Genomic DNA, 22,144 nt, shown 5'->3' on the forward strand with positions numbered 1-22,144 from the left:
GAAGTTGGATGAGGTATTTGAAAGATACGCCGTACTTGAGTTGAAGGGCAGAAAAAGCTGCAGAGGCGCCTTGACCGTTGTTTTGCACAGATGCATCTTTGAATACGTTTGAAGATAATCTGGAAACTTTTCGAACATGCGAGACTGAGCCAATTTGAATATTGCCGAAACAGGCATATCAGACTTTTTGTGCATGTCAGGGATTGTGAGGTAAATGGGGAATGTGTGTTTCGTGATATTTTTTGGAGGCGGAGACGTATCTGAAGCAATATGTTCAGAAATGGTGCTGGTATTCATAAATAATACCGCCATTTTTCCCATGCGAGATAACGGGCCGGGAATGAGACGATGAAGGAGCAATTGACCATTCGATGCGCGGTGCAGACGCTGAATATGATACAGAGCTCTCTGGTCTGCTTCCAGCCTCAGGGGTAACTGATGTGCTTCAGTGAGTAATGCAATAGACTACGCCTCGTGAGGTAATCCAAGCATTAGTCGAAGGGCAACGAGATGATCTCAATCCAGTTGGGCCATCAAACTAGGTGGTACGTTCAAAACTGGTAATTGGTACATCATGCCTGAGAGTACAGATGACTGGTACACCTGGAGAGCCGTTGTTTGGTCGCAGCCAGCACCTCTAGCAGTCAAGGCGGCCACATACTTAAGGAGGGAGTGCGATTTGCGCCGTACAGATTTATTGCCAGGACGCCAATAGATACGATCATCCACAATTAACCTAAAATAAAGGTGTTGTCGCACCCAGTTTAGAGGCGTGTCGCCAAGATACGGTCGGCTCATTGCTCGACGAGCGCGTTCTTTAGGGTGATATGCTATTGCAGCCGACTTATCAGGTGATATGAGCAGGCCAACTTCACCCAAGTACTCTGAAGTAGCGTCTAGAGCTCTTTGCAAGCTTGCACGAAGCCGCGGACCAAGGTGCAAAGGGCCGCTTATCCGCAGAGCAATGTCATCTGCGTAGACAGCTATGCCCACAGGGAAGTCAGTGTCCCGAGGCAAACGACTTGGAAGCGCGGCGAGTACGGTGTTAATCAAAAGCGGCGATAATACGCTGCCCTGTGGAACACCGCACTTCACATTTCAGTATTCACTAGTTACTCCTCCGACACGCACTTTCTTCCGGCGCTCCGATAAAAAATTATGCACAAAGTGGAGCAGACGACCCGAAATTCCCGCGGTTGCAAGAGCGAAAATAATCGCCTTATGCGGAACAGAATCGAAAGCTTGCTGTATGTCTAGGAAGAGCATGTAGATGGAATGTTTGTTTCGTTTAGCAAATTGGAGTGCTGATACAAGGTCTGATATGCTGTCCAGAGCTGAACGGCGTCGACGAAAGCCACTCATGACATCTGGGAAAAAATTCAGCTTGTTTAGCCTGACATCTAAGCGAAACAAGACCGTTCGCTCCATTAACTTGATGACATTTGAAGTTAGGGATATTGGCCGGTAGTACTTGAGGTGCCTTGCAGGACTCCCGGGCTTTAATATTGGTATTTCCACGGACGATTTCCATTCAGCAGGGATTACACCGGTTCTCCATGCTTCATTATGCTCATGCAATATACGGTTGTGAAAACTCGTACCAACGTTCCGCAATTCTTGATACGTCACACCATGTTCGCCTGGAGCAATGCGGCATTTGGAGAGGCTCAGCGCGTGTCGCAGCTCCTCAAGAGTGAAATCTGCCTCGTCCATCTGGCAGGCTGGACCATAGGAAGCGGTTATGGTGCTGTGACTTGTCAAAGAAGGAGGGTCGCTAATTGTGGTGTCACTGAATACAGGAGCGGCGAAAAGGTCTGCAAATGCCTCCGCTATTTCTTATGTTGACTAGCCAGTCGCGATGCTCAATGCAGCCATAGGGTTCTTGCAGCTTCCAGGAGAGCGGAGAGCCTTCAGTATGTGCTATACATTTCCAAAACCACTTCCAGTGTGCAACGAACTACACAAAGCTTCCCAGCTCTTGCGACGAAGCTGTTTTGCATGCCGCCGTGCGGCTGCATCAGTGCGATTGTATATAGTCCAGTTGGTGCCTCCTTTCGAGCGCTGTACCCGTCTATAAGCGCGCCGTCGACTTGCGCGGAACCGCAAAAGCTTTAGATTGGGGTTTGGTTTGCCGATACTCCATCGTCGTTGTACTGTAGCTTCTCGTAAGCACTCACTCATAAGTTTAAATAGGCTGTCTTGAGATGGTGCCTCTGAGATCAGCTGTCGGAACTTGTCCCACTTAGTCACTGTATAAACGACATCCTGGCGACCCTTAGTATGTGTTGGTGTTAACCAAATGGGTAGGTGATCTGAGCCCCACGGGTCGGGTTCACATGACCATGCTAAGCACACATCTCTCGTTGATATCGCAAGGTCTATAGTGGAATGCTCCTTTCCTCTACTTATAAATGTCGGTGAACCGTTATTCACTATTTGCAGACCGTTCTTGATAATGATCTCGTTAATCTCAGCCCCATGATTGTCTTGGGGACGGCTACACCATCGTGGATGGTGGGCATTAAAATCTCCGCATAACACAAACAATGCACCATACCGAGACGCTAAGCACTCAAGTAGTGAGGTATCGGAAGAACGTGTAGGCCTGTTGTATATGCTTGCCACCGTCGTACACACACCTCTGAGGCTCACAGTAACAGCTGCGCACTCAAACTCATAGTCACAGATGCCGTCTGTGTCAGTAACCGCGAAGTCCAAGTCGGCGCGAACGTACACTGATGCTTTTGAAGCATTGCGCGTAAGCGCCGCGTCTACACACTGGAAAGAGCCACAAGCTGGTTCCGCGCATCGAGTGTTACTGTTGACACCCACGAAGCCTGGTAATCGATATTCGTCTTTCCTTACATTAGTTTCCTGAAGCGCTATAACGTCTGGTGGAGTCTTCAAAGCGATGAGTTGAAGGACTAGATCAGCGTGCCGCAGTCGCATCGACCTGACATTCCGTTGCAGCACAAAGGGGCGAGGCTGCTGACAACTGTTAGGATTGTTTCCGGTAAAACGTCTAGTGAAGGCCGTCGAGGACAGGAACGATGACCTCCAAAAGTTGCTCTGCTGCTGACGCTGCTGGTGTCTGGCGACCGGCGATCAGAGATCTGATGACGCTGACAAGCTTCTTCAGAAGATTGACAAATTGCACGTCGTCGTTGGCTGATACCGGTTTAGGTACTGTGTTTGCAGTATTTTCCACTGTGGTCGAAGTCTTTGTAAATACTTGCTCCGGCAGTTTCGATGGAAGCGCTGGCCACGATGTGTCTGAGAGGCATAAGGTCCGCCCCCCTACTTTCCGATGCGTTGTGTCTTTGTCACTCTTTGTCACTCTGGGCAGCACTACGGCGACGGGAGCTTTCATCCCCTGCTGCCTTCTTTTTGGCTTTCTCTTTTACTGCCTTTAGTTCATTCTTCAATGAGGGATATCCTTTATCCGTTGCCAAATCTTCGCCATTACAGTTAGGGCACCGATATGCCTGACTTTCACAGGAATCTACATGGTGCTTCCCACCGCATTTGGCACATACCAGATCTCTTGTGCAAAAGCACTGAACATGACCATTCTTAAAACACTTATGACATTGCAAAGGCCATGGTACGAAAGGTCGAACAGGATAGCGCACAATTCCAGCCTTTATATGACTAGGCAGCTTTCCAGAGGCGAAAAGTATCTTTATACACTTTGACCAGCCCAGCCTTCACACGCTAATTATTTTGTATAGTGGCGGGCAAACTATCATGTTCTTCAAAACGTCGTCTTCGAGATCCAAGTCCACATCAGATAGGACACCAGCTGCTATATTTGTACCCTGTGGTATATTGGGAGGCGCGTGGACCCCACAGATTTCAGACAAACCAAGTAGAGTTTGCACCATATTGTCATCAGTTGTGTCAACAGCAATGGCATTTTTCCAGGGGTTCCCGCGAACCTCTTGGATTAGTCCAGGGGCAAGTTTGAAGAAGAAATCATTTAGTTTCTGTCGAGAGATAGCATTCAGACTTATCATCGCGTCGACGGGCATGAAAGTTACTGTCGTAGTCTTGATGGTGCTGCGTATGATAGTCCCTTCACTTGAGGACGATGTCGGAGACGTCCGTCTTGGACGGTGCTTGACAGGTATGAAAGCATCCGAATCTTCCAATCTTGAGTCAGAAAGATCGGAATCAGTAGCGTCGGATCCTACTGCCGAATTGAGTCAATTCCGAGCCGCGGGTGGTCTAGGCTGACCACCAGACGCGTCCAAGACCATATCTTCCATGGCAAGCTCCGCGAGGAGGATCTCCTAGCAGAGTAGGAGACTTCAGAGTTCAACACAAACGTCGTTGCCTGTTACTGATGCACGAAAATAATATAAATGGAGAAAAACTGCAGCACCAGAAGAAAACCAGCAACCAAGCACAGTAACTTCATCGTCCCCCCCCCCTCTTTGGCAGTGGAGACTATTTCGACAGACACTCGGTTTGGATTCACTTGCCAGAAAGTAGTACCCTAACTTGTTGGGCGGAAAACAACTGGGATGCCCTCTTCTAGTTTTTTTCTTATACGTGACCAAAGTAACTGGTGCATCTTCACCCTTCTCTTCATCACCTTGGCTCTTAATTCGATGTCGTATCGTCGCACTTGCTGTCCTCTAGACGAGGTTTCTTCCTCTCGTCTTCACCAATCAGCCATTAATGCTGGAGTCACCGAAGTTTTTTCCGAGTTGTGTAGCACCAAACGTGCCGGTTTTATGAAGCTTTGTGATGCCTGCAAGCACCCAGGCTTTTCATTTCGGCACGTAGTATCATTCATATGGATTGCTACACTTGGACGAGCGTAAGGTTAGTGACGATGTTCTCGCCTTCCGACCACTGCAATGGCAAGGTAAGGCAAGGCAATGGCAAGGCAAGGCAAGCCAGGTCCTCAAAAACGAAACGTCGTACCTGTAAGGCGCCCGGCCCTCTCAATCTTCACCCGTCGTCTTCTTCGTTAAACGTCGTCAATGCTGGGCGTAAATTTCCAAAAAAGCAGAAAAATCAGTACACTACCTAAGGACAGTGACCAAACAGATGCACTTCTTTGTTTTCCTAAAAAGGGTATTTCACCAAAGTTTTTCAAGGCGAGAAGGGGTGGGCAAGTAACGGGGCGCTTTACTGACTCCATTGCATTTACCGATGGCCTCATTCGGCCCCCCACCGCTTCAGTGCCTATCGCTATGAGCATTACTACATTCTATGTCCACTAAAGATGCATAATATTTTCCCCATGTAGAGTAAAGTTACTGCAGGATCTACTACTCAGAGCACGTAATTACCCTTATGTCTGCGAGCGAAAGCGGCACATCATTTTTCTGAGAACCACGGTCGGTCTCTGACAAACTATCAGTGCTCGTTCAGTCCGCATTATGCACAACAACTCCAGAAAGGAAAAGACTCCACAGCGCCCATGCATTGGGCGCTGCCATATTGATACTTTGTAGTGGCGCGCGGAGATGGGCAATGTTCGATTGAGACGAGATGTGCAGTCAGCACGCCCTCGAGCCTCCAGTATAGCGGCATCATCAAGTTCAGGCGCCTATCAACGCATCCTTTCTCGCACAGTAAGGTTTACATCAAAATTTTATAAATAGCCATTTGCCATTAGCCGTTATAATAGATTTTTATGAAAATATAAGAAACAAACTTTAAACATTCTCCATACGTACGTGCTACGTGTAAATGGTAGTTTTTCATCATATTTGGAACCCGCCGTGGTTGCTCAGTGGTTATGGTGTTGGGCTGCTGAGCACGAGGTCGCGGGATCGAATACCGGCCACGGCGGCCGCATTTCGATGGGGGCGAAATGCGAAAACACCCGTGTGCTTAGATTTAGGTGCACGTTAAAGAACCCCAGGTGGTCAAAATTTCCGGAGTCCTCCACTACGGCGTGCCTCATAATCAGAAAGTGGTTTTGGCACGTAAAACCCCAAATATTATTATTATTATCATATTTGGAGTATGTTTAGAGTCCCAAAAATTCACCTACTATTATGATATGCCTTAATGCGAAATTAGAGCGCAGCTCTACACGTGTTTTCATTCGCGGTATATTGGCTGGCGCTGACGAACTGTACCGTGTGGCACGCTGCAATCTCAGCGAAGTATGGCGCGACTGCATCTCTAATCGGGAGATCGCAAGTGGCAGTGGCTGGGTGAGGCGTGGGTGGAAGACCTCGACTCATGCAAATCCTTGTTTCCACATACGGGATCGGGCACGTCATCGGTGAACAGCTGATGCGCTTTCCTCTGGCGCCATCTTGAAGCCATCGTCGCCGCATAGCGTGTTTGTGCGGCACTACGCTTTTTTTCTCACGCATTCGCCAGCCCCTTCTCCCCCGCTTTCCTCCTTGCACACTGTCTTCGCCATCGCCGCCTTTCATTCGTTGCTGCACTCTAGGATGGGCTCTACCAGCTGGAAATCATGCCCTTTGGGTTGTGTAATGCCCCAGCAACATATGAAAGAATGTGGTGGACGTCCTACTTCGCGGGTTCACGTCGTCTACTTGCTTATGTTACCTTGACGACGTTGTCGTTCTTTCCTCTACGTTCCCCAGTAATCTCCAACAACTGTCGGCCATTCTTCGGCTGTTTCGCAACGTCTGGTTTTCACCTAGTTTTAACTAATTACCTCGAAAGGCCATTTCGGCCACCGAGAGATCACCGTATTCGGCCATCTTCTTGATGCGGCCGGTATGCGATCTGATCCTGCCAAAGTACGCGCTCTTACCAACTTTCCGACACCTCGTTCTTAGCAAGACGACCGCTAGTTTTTTTGGCCTCTGCTCTTACTTTCGTCGCTTTGTGAAAGACTGCAGAAATAGCGCGGCCACTCACATGCCTGCGCAAGAAAAACGTTCCTTTTACCTAGAGACCCGCCCGAGCGTCCGTCGTTTCGCACCTCATCACACTACTTTCTCACTACGCCACCTGTGGCGGTTCACTTCGACGATTCTGCTCCCGCAGAAGTCCGTACAGACGCCAGTGGCCATGGCATCGACACTGTTCTGGCTCAATGCCAACGTGGGTCAGGACTGTGTTATTGCCGCTGAGCAAAATTATTCCACTATAGAGAGAGAGAGAGTGCCTCGCTCTTGTGTGGCCCGTCGCAAAGCATCGCCTTTATCTATACTGCATACCTTTAACCGTCTTCACTGACCATCTTCCTCCCTCCTGTCCGTCTTCGCTCAAAGGTCCCGCGGGTCCCCTTGGTCACTTGGAATTAAGGCTTCGAGAATACGCGTGGTTAGAGGAAAGCCTGCAGGCAACATGCACTGCGAGGAGGTACGGCTGGCGTAGCACTCCTGTAGGCATGTGCGTGCTAAGCGGATGTGCACATACGGGTCAAACACAGGGACAAACACGTACATGGAAGTACCGCCCTTCCAGGTTAATAGCCGAAACAGGTTGACCGGTAGGCCGCGGCGGGACTCTACGCATCACTTCCAAGTCTTAACACCCTTGCGAAAACCGAGCGCCGGGTCGGGGGACACCTGTGCCCAGGTTTATTGAACCGGTAGGTGCTGGCCGGTGGGTTTCGAACCAGCCACCTCCCGTAGCCGTGGCGGACGCCCATACCACTCGGCCACCGCTATGGTGAGGGTGAGGGAACAAGTGAGGGAAGATTGCGTGAGGGAACAAACGCGAGTTAATGACATCTTAGTTGAAATCAAGAAAAAGAAATGGGGCATGGGAGGGACATGTAATGTGGAGGGAAGACAGCCGACGGTCATTAAGGGTTACGGACTGGATTCCAAGGGAAGGGAAGCGTAGCAGGGGGCGGCAGAAAGTTAGGTGGGCGGATGGGGTTAAGAAGTTTGCAGGGACGACATGGCCACAAGTAGTACATGACCGGGGTTGTAGGAGAAGTATGGGAGAGGCCTTTGCCCTGCAGTGGGCGTAACCAGGCTGATGATGATGAATACACGTGCAAAGTCATCTACAAGTCTGGCCGTTTGCATCGGGATGCCGACTGCCTTTCCCGGTACCCCGTCGACCAACCATAACCTGCACCGAGCGAGTAGAGTCCTCGTGTGAATACCATCTCTGAACACGTCAACACTGATGCTGAATAATGCCGTGCCCCGGTCCAACGCAAGATTACCGATTGTCTTTACTACCAGGCTCCTGATGCCGCTCTCCGCCTCTTTGTCTGCCCAAGGACATTTTACATCGTCGCAGTCTGCGTTTTGATGGCCCTCACCTCTTACTTGTGAACCCGGTACACCTCCGCTCAACTGTTCTAGCCCAGCTTCACGATGCGCCAACAGCAGGGTGCCTCGGCGTTTCGCGCACATACACTCCTAGGCAAAATTACACCCTTTGGAGTACCCCTTCTGCCCCACAACGATAATCGTCATCTGCCTTGATGTGTTTCCTTTCTTGAAAACGCCGCGCCCGCTACTTTCCTGTCGCGAATGCTATCATGCTGATAACGCGCATGCCGTTCGTTACTGAGAAGTACCGGGCTCGCAGCATTAAAGAAAGGAAACGCATCAAGGCAGATGACGATTATCGTTGTGTGGCAGAAGGGGCACTCCAAAGGGTGTAACATTGCCTAAGAGTGTATGATCGCGCAAGCTGCCGATTCTACTGGCCAGGCATGTCTCCCTCAATGCGTCGTTACGTGGCCTCTTGTGACCTTTGTCAGAGCAAGAAAAAGCCACTACTCCCACGGCGGGACTAGCTGGGTGGCGTGGAGTCTCCCTTGCGTCTTCTATGGACCTAATAAAGTTATTTCACTCACTCACTTACTCACTCACTCACTCACTCACTCCCGCCTGCTGGCCATCTTCAGCCTCTCGGCGTTCCATATGAGCCGTTTCATCGCGTCAGCCTCGACTTACTTGGCCCGTCCCTTCTGTCTGTTTCAGGAAACAGATATGTCGCCATTGCTACGGTCTATGTGACGTAATTCGCGATCACACGTGCTCTTTCCGCCAGCTGCGCGACCGAAATTGTGGACTCTTTACTCCACAAAGTCATTCTCCAGCATGGTACAGCTTGGCAACTCCTAACCTAGTTAGGCGGACACTTTCATGCGAAGGTGATCGAGGACAGTTGATGGTCTTGCTCGACGCAAAACAAACTGACTATAGCGTACCGTCCACAGTTAAATGGCTTGACGAAACGACTGAACCGAAAAATACCTACATACTGGCAACGCATGTGTCCGCCAACCACCAGGATTGGCACACTGCCTTGCCCTTCGATACATTCGCGTATAACACGTAAAGACTTGAGACCGTTGGTTATTCACCTTTCTTTTTGTTCTGCGGCCAAAATCACACGTTGCCTATGGACACGTTGGTGCCTTCTTCCGTGTGTCCACCTACCCAGTATGCTCGAGAGGCCATTGCCCGTGCTGACCATGCACGTCAAGTTTCCGGTGCTCGCTTTGGTGAGCACCGGCAATTCGCTTCGGCACAATTGCAAACACAAGACTAGCCAATTTACCCATGGGTCCCTTATCCTCCGTTTGTCCCCAGAGCGCCGCGTCGGGCTTTCTGAAAAGCTGCTGGTCCCATACACCGGCCCATATCGGTTGTGCCCCCAAGTGACCGACGTAACACGTGAAATCGTTGCACTGTCTTCGTCCCCATCGACTCAACCCCGCACTGACATCGTGCATGTCATGTATAATATGGATAGAATCGAACATGCTCTCAGGAACGGAGGAAGCCTAAAAACAGTGATAAAGAAACTAGGAATTGGCAAGAATCTGATGTATGCGTTAAGAGACAAAGCCGGCAATATCATTACTAATATGGATGAGATAGTTCAAGTGGCTGAGGAGTTCTATAGAGATTTATACAGTACCAGTGGCATCCACGACGATAATGGAAGAGAAAATAGTCTAGAGGAATCCGAAATCCCGAAGGTAACGCCGGAAGAAGTAAAGAAAGCCTTAGGAGATATGCAAAGGGGGAAGGCAGCTGGGGAGGATCAGGTAACAGCAGATTTGTTGAAGGATGGTGGACAGATTGTTCTAGAGAAACTGGCCACCCTGTATACGCAATGCCTCATGACCTCGAGCGTACCGGAATCTTGGAAGAACGCTAACATAATCCTAATCCATAAGAACGGGGACGCCAAAGACTTGAAAAATTATAGACCGATCAGCTTACTGTCCGTTGCCTACAAAGTATTTACTAAGGTAATTGCAAATAGAATCAGGAACACCTTAGACTTCTGTCAACCAAAGGACCAGGCAGGATTCCGTAAAGGCTACTCAACAATAGACCATATTCACACTATCAATCAAGTGATAGAGAAACGTGCAGAATATAACCAACCCTTATAAATAGCTTTCATTGATTACGAGAAAGCGTTTGATTCAGTCGAAACCTCAGCAGTCTTGGAGGCATTACGGAATCAGGGTGTAGATGAGCCATATGTAAAAATACTGGAAGATATCTATAGCGGCTCCACAGCCACCGTAGTCCTCCATAAAGCAAGCAACAAAATCCCAATAAAGAAAGGCGTCAGGCAGGGAGATACGATATCTCCAATGCTATTCAGAGCGTGTTTACAGGAGGTATTCAGAGACCTGGATTGGGAAGAATTGGGGATAAAAGTTAATGGAGAATACCTTAGTAACTTGCGATTCGCTGATGATATTGCCTTGCTTAGTAACTCAGGGGACCAATTGCAATGCACGCTCACTGACCTGGAGAGGCAAAGCAGAAGAGTGGGTCTAAAAATTAATCTGCAGAAAACTAAAGTAATGCTTAACAGTCTCGGGAGAGAACAGCAATTTACAATAGGCAGCGAGGCACTGGAAGTCGTAAGGGAATACATCTACTTAGGGCAGGTAGTGACGGCGGATCCGGATCATGAGACGGAAATAATCAGAAGAATAAGAATGGGCTGGGGTGCGTTTGGCAGGCATTCCCAAATCATGAACAGCAGGTTGCCATTATCCCTCAAGAGAAAAGTATATAATAGCTGTGTCTTACGAGTACTCACCTACGGGGCAGAAACCTGGAGGCTTAATAAAAGGGTTCTACTCAAATTGAGGACGACACAACGAGCTATGGAAAGAAGAATGATAGGTGTAACGTTAAGGGATAAGAAAAGAGCAGATTGGGTGAGGGAACAAACGCGAGTCAATGACATCTTAGTTGATATCAAGAAAAAGAAATGGGCATGGGCCGGACATGTAATGAGGAGGGAAGATAACCGATGGTCATTAAGGGTTACGGACTGGATCCCAAGGGAAGGGAAGCGTAGCAGGGGGCGGCAGAAAGTTAGGTGGGCGGATGAGATTAAGAAGTTTGCAGGGACGGCGTGGCCACAATTAGTACATCACCGGGGTTGTTGGAGAAGTATGGGAGAGGCCTTTGCCCTGCAGTGGGCGTAACCAGGCTGATGATGATGATGATGATGATGTCATCCGCCTGAAGCCCTATCATGTCTCAGATACTGCTCTACCATGTGCGCAACGAACCGTTTCCGGGCCGTCGCATTTCGTCAGCACCGACTCGGTGCTTTTGCCGCCGGAGGGTAACGTTACGAGCCACGTATCCTGTGGACGAAGAAGGCGTCTCGTTTCGTTTACAAACGCTGGCGCATAGCCGCTAAGACGTTGCATAGCAGACGAGAAAGAGCACGAGCTGTGCCCCGGCCCGCCATCTTCTTGATGTGGTGCTACTCGCTGCCACTGTGTAAATATTGTAGACAAGTCCTTTTTATATACTCCCCATAACAATGTCGTTGTAAAAATAACTGAGTGAAACCTGTGTTGAAGGCTGTCGTGGAGACAGAGAAAAATTTATTTCTATTGAGAGAGAGAGAGAAATAACTTTATTTGCCACTGCAGGGTAGGAAGTTAGGGCAGGTAGGCCTAGTGTGGCTCCCAGGTGGGGGCGACGTCTTGGGCCCACGAGACGAGTGCCAGTTGGGTTTTCTTGTCTGCTCTTGTCGGAAGCTGGTTCCAACCCTCCTCGGAGGGAACTGGCAGTAATGATTGTGGGGGAGGGTTGCCCTCGCATCCCCATTTCTGATTAGGTGGGGTGACTTCCTCGTAGGGCGGAGCCCTTAGTTCAAGGCCCCATTGGCTGGCGCCGCGCAGAACATTTTATTACGCTTGTGCACGTCTCCTTCTTTGTCCCCGCCTGTTTAGAGCTCCAGTTACGTACTCGGTTCTCCCTACCTGCCTCCCCTCTCTCCTCCCGTGTACCGGGAAAGCCAAATTTCTCAATTTTCTCCTCTTAGCTTCAGATATATGCGACGTGCATACAAAAGAAAATATATTCAAATCGATCATGTTAGTATGTTTAGCAAACGTTGTTGCCTGTCTTTGTTTCGTGGTACCACTAATTGACATTGGTGAATGAACCTCCCCTTTAAATTGTGCCCGTTACTCATGGCAGGAGCAAAAAAAAAGAAGAAAATATTTAGTCTACGCGTAGGAGACTAACGTGTATTGGCAGAGTTGAGTGGTCGTCCAAGTAATCAAACTCTACTGTCGTGAGCAGGTCAGCACTGCAGCACAACACTATGTAGCCGTCTTATTTGTCCAACAATTTTGTTCGCTGTTCAGAATAAAAAAAAATATAAAAATTACTTTGTTTCAGGGCATTTCCTGCGGAGACCGAGACTAAAGGCTGAAACAGCCTGACTGGGCCGCTGCCCCCGTTCAGTTCATACCGCATTTACGCATACAATAACGTATACAATAAAGTGCACATAATATAAAAATTGCAGCTGCACTCAATGTACAGCCGAAGAAGGAAAAAAGTGACTTCTAATACATCAGATAACAAGTATGAGATGCATACACATGCACACAGATCACTCAGATAGATATACATATACAAAAAGGTCACACAGGATCAATGTGTTAGATAGCTAGTAGGCCCTTTTATTATGCTACAGGTATGTAGGGAACGATTATGTACCAGTAGACAGTGGGTACAAACCAGAAAAAAAAAGCAGACGTTCCAGACATTTCATAAGCACCACAATTCTGAGGTTGGGTGGTTGGCGGTACGAATCAAAATGTAGACGAGAGAGCTCCGATTCGAATTTGGTCAACTTTCCCGAATTGCAGTGAACCCAGGTACTATTACATTGCAGAACCGCATCGAGTCACTACAGAACAATGCGGTAAGATTCATACTTTTCTCATATTCACCCTACACGAGCGTATCATTCTTAAAAAGCAGCATCAACATTTCCGCTCTGAACACCCGACGCAGATATTCGTGATTAACCTTCTTTCATTCTTTATATTACGGGGAGTCAACATTTGCAACCAATCGCATTAATCCGGCAAATCACATTTCATCCAGGCGGGATCATGAACACAAAGTGCAACCCATATTTGCTCCTACACTAAGACACCAATATTCACCTATAGTGAAATGCATAAGCGAATGGAACACGTTACCAGAAAGAATTGTCGCTTGCACTAATGCAACTAGTTTTCGAAGGGAACTTCTGGAGCATCTCCATGAATAACGGCAATTTTTGTTTGTATGTGTCTCTTAGAATTATATAATCTTCTTGTTTGCTCGTGCACATTTAAATGTATCACTCAACCTTCATATTATTCTACGGTGCTTACCAATTCCGGAATCCATTTCAGTGTTCTTGTCATTTATGCGCATTCAGAGCTGTGTAATATTTTTCTCGTTGCGCTTGATTTAAATATGAATAAAATCCTGAAAGTGTCGTTCTACCACAGTGTTTTTCTTTTACCCAACTCATATCTTTCTTTTTTTCTTGTTTGTTCAGGTGGTTCTCTACTTGACACAATGATTTCGTATTGCACTCCACCCCCCCCCCCCCCTATGTAATGCCCTTCAGGGCCCTTTATGGTACCTAAATAAATAAATAAATAACCCTCTAAGTTCAATGAAATCATAATATACTGTTCTCTTAAATTAGTTGCTTCTTTCATGAAAAGCGGAAAATCTTTGCATTGTAAAGTGCAAAATCCACAAAAGAGAGAGAGAGAGAGACAGAGTAGCGAGGAAAAGCATGGCATAATAACGAGACACACGTCCTGTTTGGTACCGCAGACCTTGGGGAACGGGTGAAGGGGTCGAAGGAGAGAGATCACTAGCCGCGAACACCATTTGAAGGAGCACACTAACTGTACAAACTGTCGCGGAAGCCTGTCGACTTCCAGTACTACGACGACGCATTCATTGCTTTCTGCGCCAGCGCCGCGAAATGTCCGGAATACTTACGCTCTGACAATGGGTCGCGCAGTTTCTGTTTTCACACTTTATTCGTGCTTTCTGGGCAGGTTTGGCTTACATCGTGCTGGTCCATTCTAAGCTGCTGGTCCGTCACTTACTTACCCGATGGCACATATTGCGGTAATGATGCCCTGCAGAAAAATAACGCATTTGCCTGAAGAGCCGCTAAAACACTGCATGCATTAACCCACTGCAGTGACCACTTCGTTTCTCGAGGATGGCATCGAGGGTCTTTAGTAATATGCTTAGAGCGCTGGGCCGCATCCAGCTTGAAGTGTCTTGGCCAGCAGAGTGCGCGAACGAGCCCGTAGGGCGCGCTGGGCATAAGCGAACGCTGTACTACAGCGCAAACATGGCAGCCGAAGGTCAAATGTTGCAGTTCATAGTCAAAAAAGGGCCGACGAACTATTTTGACTGCTCCATAAGCACGGAACAGACTTGACAAAAAATCGACCCCACATACACGTACGTATATTGTCTGATGTCAAGCAAACGACACCAGGAGCAATCCATATGAACTAAGCGGTGTTCCGACGGTGACTGCGGTCGATTACGCAAGGAATAGTATTCTGGAATATTCCATACATACCATACTACGAACCTGAAGACTCACGACTTTTCAAGAACTGTAGCAGGGCTAGCCAATCGACCGCGTCAAGCAGACTTCATGTAGCGAGCGTGCGTGTGGTGCGGCAGCGTAGTCCCCCGGCTGAGGTCGCATAACAGTGGGCGCCACTCAGACTTCTCAGGGATAATACTCAAGGTTGTTTTGATTACAATGTAACGACATTTTAGCCAAAGTAGTCGCTTGATTTGTTCGAAACAATCAGAAATGCCCTTTCCCACATGGAGAAGTGCAGCTTCACGCGCTATCTTTCGCTGCTGGGGGTGATGAATTATTGGCATACCCTTTGGAACGGGCCTGCGACAAATGGTTGCCTAGTCTGTTTGAGTTAATCATATAATCTATACATATTTATCAGTCTATCATTTTGGTTATGTCTCTATAACGTTTTCTTTCTTTCTTAAAACTTCTCTACATGCCTTGCAAAGTTGCTTATGCCTACGACGACTGCGATCCTATCGATTCCTTCTCTGCGTATTATACACCAATACTCTAAACGCCTCGGCTCTTACACAAACTACTGTACTGCCACCTGTTGAAAAAAATGTCAGCAAACTAAAGTACGACAAAAAGCATAACACGAAACACATAGTCGCCCGTGATGGCGTGCTGGTTCGTGTGTCTTGGACGGAATAGGTTAAAGTTACGAGAAACACAGATGTGGCTGCTGGAACCTAACTATTAGGTGAGCAACCACACACACACAAAAATTATTACATAATAAAGGCTCAAAATAACGGCCGCGAGAACAAAAAAGATTACAATAGGAAACAAACACGTGCTCGTTACCTCTTGCGTCTGCCGAAAATATTGTGCGCTCGTCGAGCGCATAGCAGACGACAAGCGGGATGACTGTCTCCCCCTCACGGATCAACAAAATCATTGCCATGACAGCACGCTTGATCTTTTCTTTTTGTATTTCCTTTTTCTTCGAAGCGTGGCCTACCAGGAACCAGGGAAGAAAGTGGCGCTCGTGACGCAATTCCCGCTTAGCTGGGGCAATAGCAGCTGACACAGCCGTGACCTAACTTTCCGAGGTTCGCCGTGCCAGCCGCCACAGTGACGCAGCGATGGCGTGGTGCAGGCCGCCTTTCTCCTTCCCCGGCTCAAATAATGTTGTTGTCATAGCGGAGCTGTACATGCCTATGCTCCCCGAGATTTTTCAATGTCCATGACTCAAAACTTCCGCGCCCTTTATGAGGAGGCAAAGCAAACCAGTAAGGCATGCGCTGACACCTGGCGTAGCAAGAGGAAAGCTAAGAAGCGGGCGGCGAGCAGCAGCGAAGATCGCCCCGAAAGGCTGCCCGTAAGCGGCGTGCTCGACTTTATTTGTCGTGTGTGTAACCGCTTGTGGTCGGAAAACCACCTACCGGTGGTTTCTAACATTTCTTATCACAATGTTTAAGCTTCGCTGGGCATCCACCTTCGCAGGGAGGAATGGCAATAAATTTTTGTTGATGTCGTCGCCTTCAACTTATGACACGATCCACGAGAGGGGATTGGGCATGGTTAGCAACGGAAACATCGTTACGCCCACGAAAGGCGTTTATTGACAAGCCAGGTAAAATTACACGCCGCGACGGCCTTGATCATCTGAGCGCCTGTCGAGATTCAGCTAGCCAGCCGCACGTCATCTTCCTCCTTCACCTCTGTTGGATGCCCCACATAGTGTCGAGGCGTAAACCCACTATGGACCTAACAGTGTCACAATATTTTTAATCCCTTGTTTCCTGTTAACCTATTCGTCAGTACTACCTATATCTAAATAATTATGATCACAAACTACTTCTTTTATTTCGTTTCGAAAAGGGGCCATGCCAATTTTTGACGACGCTCCCACACTATGAAAAAAATGCTAGCTAATGTTAATAATGTGTAAAAGGTGCAACATGAGAGTCTCTTTGTAGCGATTACGTCCTCATGCACAGTCTGAGAAACTTCCTTTCCCATTCGATCAAGGGTGGTTGCACCCAAAGATGAAATATTAATCAGCGAGAGAGGAAGGTCAATACGCGATAGGGGCTGCTCTAAGGAGGTCTTTTTTCGTAATTACATTTTCGGCAATGGAGGAGTAAATGGTCCACTGATTCTATACCCGCACATGACGCAGAAATGTTCAATGACGGGAAGTTATACCTACTCATCCACATATTTAATTGCGGTAAACGACATCCAAATAGGGTAACGGAAGCTTCGCATCACCGAGAGAGACATGACCGGTCATGCCAAGGGGGACGCTAAATGTCCTCAATCCGGTGCAGCAAGGAGGGGCTCATTTTTTCTTTCTAGGACTTGTCTTCGAAATCATGTTGCCGTCACCAGGGTAATAAAAAGGGTTGGATAATAAAAAGAATCTACTGGCCCAACAAGTGCAGCCTTTGTCAAGCTGTCTGCAATTCCATTAGGTGCTTGTCCGCAGTGTGCATATAACATCAATAGTCGAATTTCTTTACCATGAGGTGGAATGAATAAGTGTAGCGACCGGTGCAATAGTTTAGTTTTTGTGCTCTCTATTGGAGCGAGAACTGACAGGCAGTATGCTAGTAATATTACGTGTTACACATTCTTGGGAATGTTGTATAGGTCCGAGCAAATGGCCATGAATTCGTTCACAAAGACCCTGAAGAACGGTAGCAAAGCTCCATCACAGTGTTTCTGAGCAAATCCCTATCGCCTACTTCTCATCTCTCGGTGAGGCGTCCATGGGCACTACCGTGTATCAGGGCAAATCTTCCATATTCTTATCCAAGGGTCTGACTAGTGTGTTTGGCTAATAACTTAGCATTCTCTTGAAAAACGTAATTAAATTTACACGTACTACATCCTTTTACTGAAGTGACACGTTGAAGTGATCGTAGCTTAACGTTTATTTTTGCTAAAAGGCTCTGCGTGAACCATGTCTGATGAAGCTTGTATTTTGGCCCTACAGAATAAAAAAGTAGTGCTAGCTCTGCGAACATCGTCGGATAACTGGTCCCGGGAAAATAAAGGTTCTTACTGTTAGTAGCTGAAATCTCGACGCTAAATCTGGTGTGTTTGCTTTTAAATACGGCACAGAGTTTGCAAAATACACCAATGCACTAGTCTAGGGCCCGTCTCGCTAACATAAAAAAATTGTTGCAGCCTATAGTTTGGAGAGCACGATATCAACACACAACCAAATTCATGAATACTAAGCTTCCTGTTGCATTTTCTTGTCAACTTGCCAATCTCGACCAGGGCCGCAAACGATTCTCAGGTGCCTTATATTGTCTACCTGCGGAATCAGTCGATTCTGATAACCAAGGGACAAGGGGACCGATCGATGCGTAGGGTATACAAGAAAGGCACTTTTGTTAATGTTAAAGACCATGCTCAAGTCATCCAGCCAGACCACAAGAAGACTGAAATACGCTTGCAACTTTCAGTAAAGCATGTCAATATCTTTTGCGGAAGCAAAGAATGCAATGTCGCCTGCGTAGACACATAGCGTGATATTCTGCATGATTGGAATATTTATTTATTTTTATTTATTTATAGTACCCTCAGGGCTTACAATGAAGCATTACAGTGGGGAGGAGCTAATATATAGAGATAGGTATGCGACAAAGGAGAAAAGAAAACACGAATACTAATCAGATGACAATGCATGGTACAATGTAAAAATAACGCGAGAGCGACACAAAAAAGCATATTACGGTAACAAAATATAATTATACAAAGAAAAACGGGAAACTTCGGTAATACAGATTAAATATAAATACATGGTATATAGGACAAGTTAGAGTGAGACAATAAGCACCGAATGATAGAAAATAAAGCATAATACAAAATACACTGTTTGTAGATTAGGTAGATAACGAAAAAGAAAACTTATAAACAATACTGATCAAGGGGAAACGGAATTGCTTCGTTATAGATTCACATCAAGGCATACTAGCTAATATTAGTAAGGGCCTAACGGAAGTTAGCTGTGTTAGTTATATAGACTAATGGATCCGGTAGGTGATTCCAATCCTGGCATGATTTTGGAAGAAATGAATTACCATAGGTAGACGTTTTGTGGAACGGGATGTTCACCATATGACGATGGTCCAAGCGCGCAGAAATAAAAGAGGCTGGTTCTATAAAGCGTGACTTCAGTGTAGGAATTAAGTGGTATATTTTATGGAACAGATAAAGGCGAGCGATTTTTCTGCGTTTGGAAAGGAGAGATATGTTGAGGGCAAGTTTGATGCTAGTTACGCTTGCTGTGTGCTGGTAATTGTTAAGAATAAAACGAACGGACCAATTCTGCACAGCTTCTAATCTGTTAATTGATGTTAATTGATGAGGGTCCCATATTGAGGATGCATACTCTAGATTAGGCTGAATGTAGGTGACATATAACTGTTTTTTCAGGGAAGAAGGTGCGAGTGGAAATTTTGTAATGTGCACTCTGAGGCATTTATGACAAGATACTGATTCAAGTGGGATGTTGTAATAGTATATTAAACAATGGTGGAGAAAGCACTGAGCCCTGATGAAAATCTCTGGTCTTTGAAGAACCACTGATGAGGGTGCTTTCCATCTTTTCAGAAAAATGTTCTGTGCAAAAATCCCTGATGGAAGCAACGATATACAATGGAGGGTTTAAGGTAGCAAGTTGATTCAGTGAACGGCTATACTCTATGCTTTCACGAGTCTTTGTAAAATCTAGGGTTACGAAGGCCCAAATCGCGAAGTTTCTCTTAGCCCGATATGTAGAAACTCTGCCGTAAAGTTAGGTGTCTAGAATTTGACCATGCTAACAGATTTCCGGATATCGTCATAAGCCGGATCTACTTATCTCATACAACCACCGACAGCTAGAAGTGTCGATGAGTTGAGGTCTTGATAGTCATTGCACTGAGGCGGCATCCTGAACCCAACTAAGCACTGTGCCTGAAATTGCAACGCGAAGCCGCGTGCTATGCAATCAAGATTAGTCTTAGCTTACACTGGGCTCAGTACAAGTGAGTTCAAAATGTGGCTGAGAGAAGATTTCTTGTTGTGCCCCTTGAATGTGTGTAGGGATTTCCTATTTTTTTCTGTCATATAAGCAAGTGTTTGCATTAGCGTTATAATTACCCTTAGCTTTCGCAGTTGTCATTCTAGAACATGTAGCATAAAATTAGTAAATTCCATTTAAGGGGCTCAGATAATCAAGAAGGCTCTCCCATGCAGCTTTCGTACGACGATATGCCCTTTCACATTCTTCATTCCACCCTGGAGAATTATTTTGTTTCTAGTAGAATTTCCTATAGTGAACGTGGACTTCTCGGTTGCGTCGATCAGGCATTTTAGAACCTGCTCCGCACCGTCAGCTTTATCACGCGAAGGTAATGAGTTAATAGTACAGTACACAATCTCTTTATATGTAAGGCTGTAGAAAAATTTCATCGTTTTACCACTGACTCTCTGCGGGGTGGTAATGGTGGTGGTGAAACTTTATTTCACAAAAGGGTCCTGAAGGACACCCGACTGTTCGTCAAAGTGTAGAGGGCACCTTCCACGTCTCGACGTGGAGCCCTATGTTCTCCGCCGCTTCGCGGGCCTTCTGGACAGCCCAGTGTAGGTCTCGTAGCTCGCTGCTCCTAACATAGTCGTCCCCCTTGTTTTTGTCCTCCAGATAGAAGGCCTGCATCGCACATCCCCACAACATGTATCACGAGTTCACATGTCCAACACACTGTGCAGAATTGTAGTATTCAATTGATCTGTTGTAGTACGCGTCGATTCGGCTCATATACGCCAAGGATTGTGGTACGAGTTCGTCTGTAGCAAGGGGAGAGTGACTGACTGCGCCCTGGTAAGTGCCTTGTTTGAAAGAGAAAATTCTCTACCTCCTAAATAAAATAGCTCGGTGGGCTCAGTTGATGTCTGAAGTTGATCTTTAAAGGCATTAGGAGCAGAAGAGGGGGTCTGCGGGGTAGCGCGGCTGGCAACTCCTCGCGCGGCCCCACAGCGTATTCGTTAAGGTTCCGCTGTCCTACCGCGAAATCACCTGTATGGGCTGGGAACCAAACTATAGAGTGGAGATTAATGGATCTACCTTTTAGTAACTTGGAAACCTTCGCATCAACCACTCCCCTAGTAAAGGCACGAGTGGCTGCCCTAAAATCGCTATAGATTAGCGATCGCGGCGGACCTTGCAGAGCGAGTGCAATAGTCATTTGTTCGGCCACCTCCGGATTCATGGTGTAAACAGAGTGCGTTGCAGGCTAGTTCGTGGGCGTCTAATACGGCTACCGAAAAAGCTTTGCGACTGACCACCTGGACGGCGTCTATGAAGACAGCGTCCGTCGTAGCCTCGGCAAGAAGAGCCTCCAGCGTGGGCGAGCCTTCTCCCTTGTTTAAAGACGAGGTGGACGTTACTAAGAAAGGGACGAAACACAGTCGCGTCCCTGATTTCTTTGCTAAGATGTCTGACCGTTACCCTTTGCGCGTTCAGTGAAAATTTCCAGAGTGACCAGGATGTTCCTGCCCGCTCTGGCGCTACCTGCGCTGTGCGCTGAGCATCGGCGATTTTAGCAAGGGTATTGTGTACTCCTAGATTCGAAAAGAGCTCGGTGGATGCGTTGAACGGTAGCCCCATTGCTACCTCGAAGACTCGACGGATGGTGGTGTCGAAGTATTTCTCATGTTTTCTTCCAATCGAGCATAGCCGCAACATAAGCAATGTGATAAAGAACTAAAGTATGAATGAGCCTCATGGCGCATTACTCGCTCATGCCGTTATTTCTATTGACAATGCGTCGAAACATTATTAAAGCATTGTCCACTTCGCTAGTTATTTTTTGTATCATCAAGCCATTGGATACCATATCTTGAATAGTTAGTCGTAGGACTCTGATCGACCCTACTTCAGGAATGCGGTTACCATTATTGTCAAAGAACACGATATGACGCCTACTACCTTGCTACGAGCCCTTGGGCTTAATACTGTTACCGTCCTTGCCTGGAAAGACGGTAAAGGAGCAATTCCAATTTCCTCGACGAGCATCTGAGGCCCGCTGAACAGAGGCAGAGTTCCGTTACCCTAACAGCCTCCTACATAAGAGCGTTCAACTCTCCGTCGCTGCCCTCAGTGCTCCATAGGGTAACATCATCGGTATACAAGGTCTGTTCAAACCCCTCAATGTCCAACAATGTTTTGCCCAGCTTGGCCGTGACCAGACTGAAGAGGAAGGGAGACAATACCGAGCCCTCTGGGTGTCACCCCGCTCAGTGACAGTCCCCTTCACCTAGCTCCTAAAGTTCAAATTTTAAGTCAGCAATGTGCAAG

General features: G+C 47.2%; 1 protein-coding gene across 1 annotated transcript in view; it reads left to right on the forward strand.

The window, feature by feature from the left end:
• The first annotated feature begins 9,364 nt into the window (after positions 1-9,364).
• LOC142574757 (signal peptide peptidase-like 2A) overlaps positions 9,365-22,144 on the forward strand; it is a 68,776-nt gene continuing 55,996 nt past the window's right edge. The window contains exon 1 of the mRNA XM_075683774.1: positions 9,365-9,424. Coding sequence (XP_075539889.1) covers positions 9,365-9,424 — 60 coding nt within the window. The remainder of the gene's footprint in view (positions 9,425-22,144) is intronic.

The sequence above is a fragment of the Dermacentor variabilis genome, chromosome 3, assembly GCF_050947875.1.
Source record: "Dermacentor variabilis isolate Ectoservices chromosome 3, ASM5094787v1, whole genome shotgun sequence".
Classification (NCBI taxonomy): Eukaryota; Metazoa; Arthropoda; class Arachnida; order Ixodida; family Ixodidae; genus Dermacentor; species Dermacentor variabilis.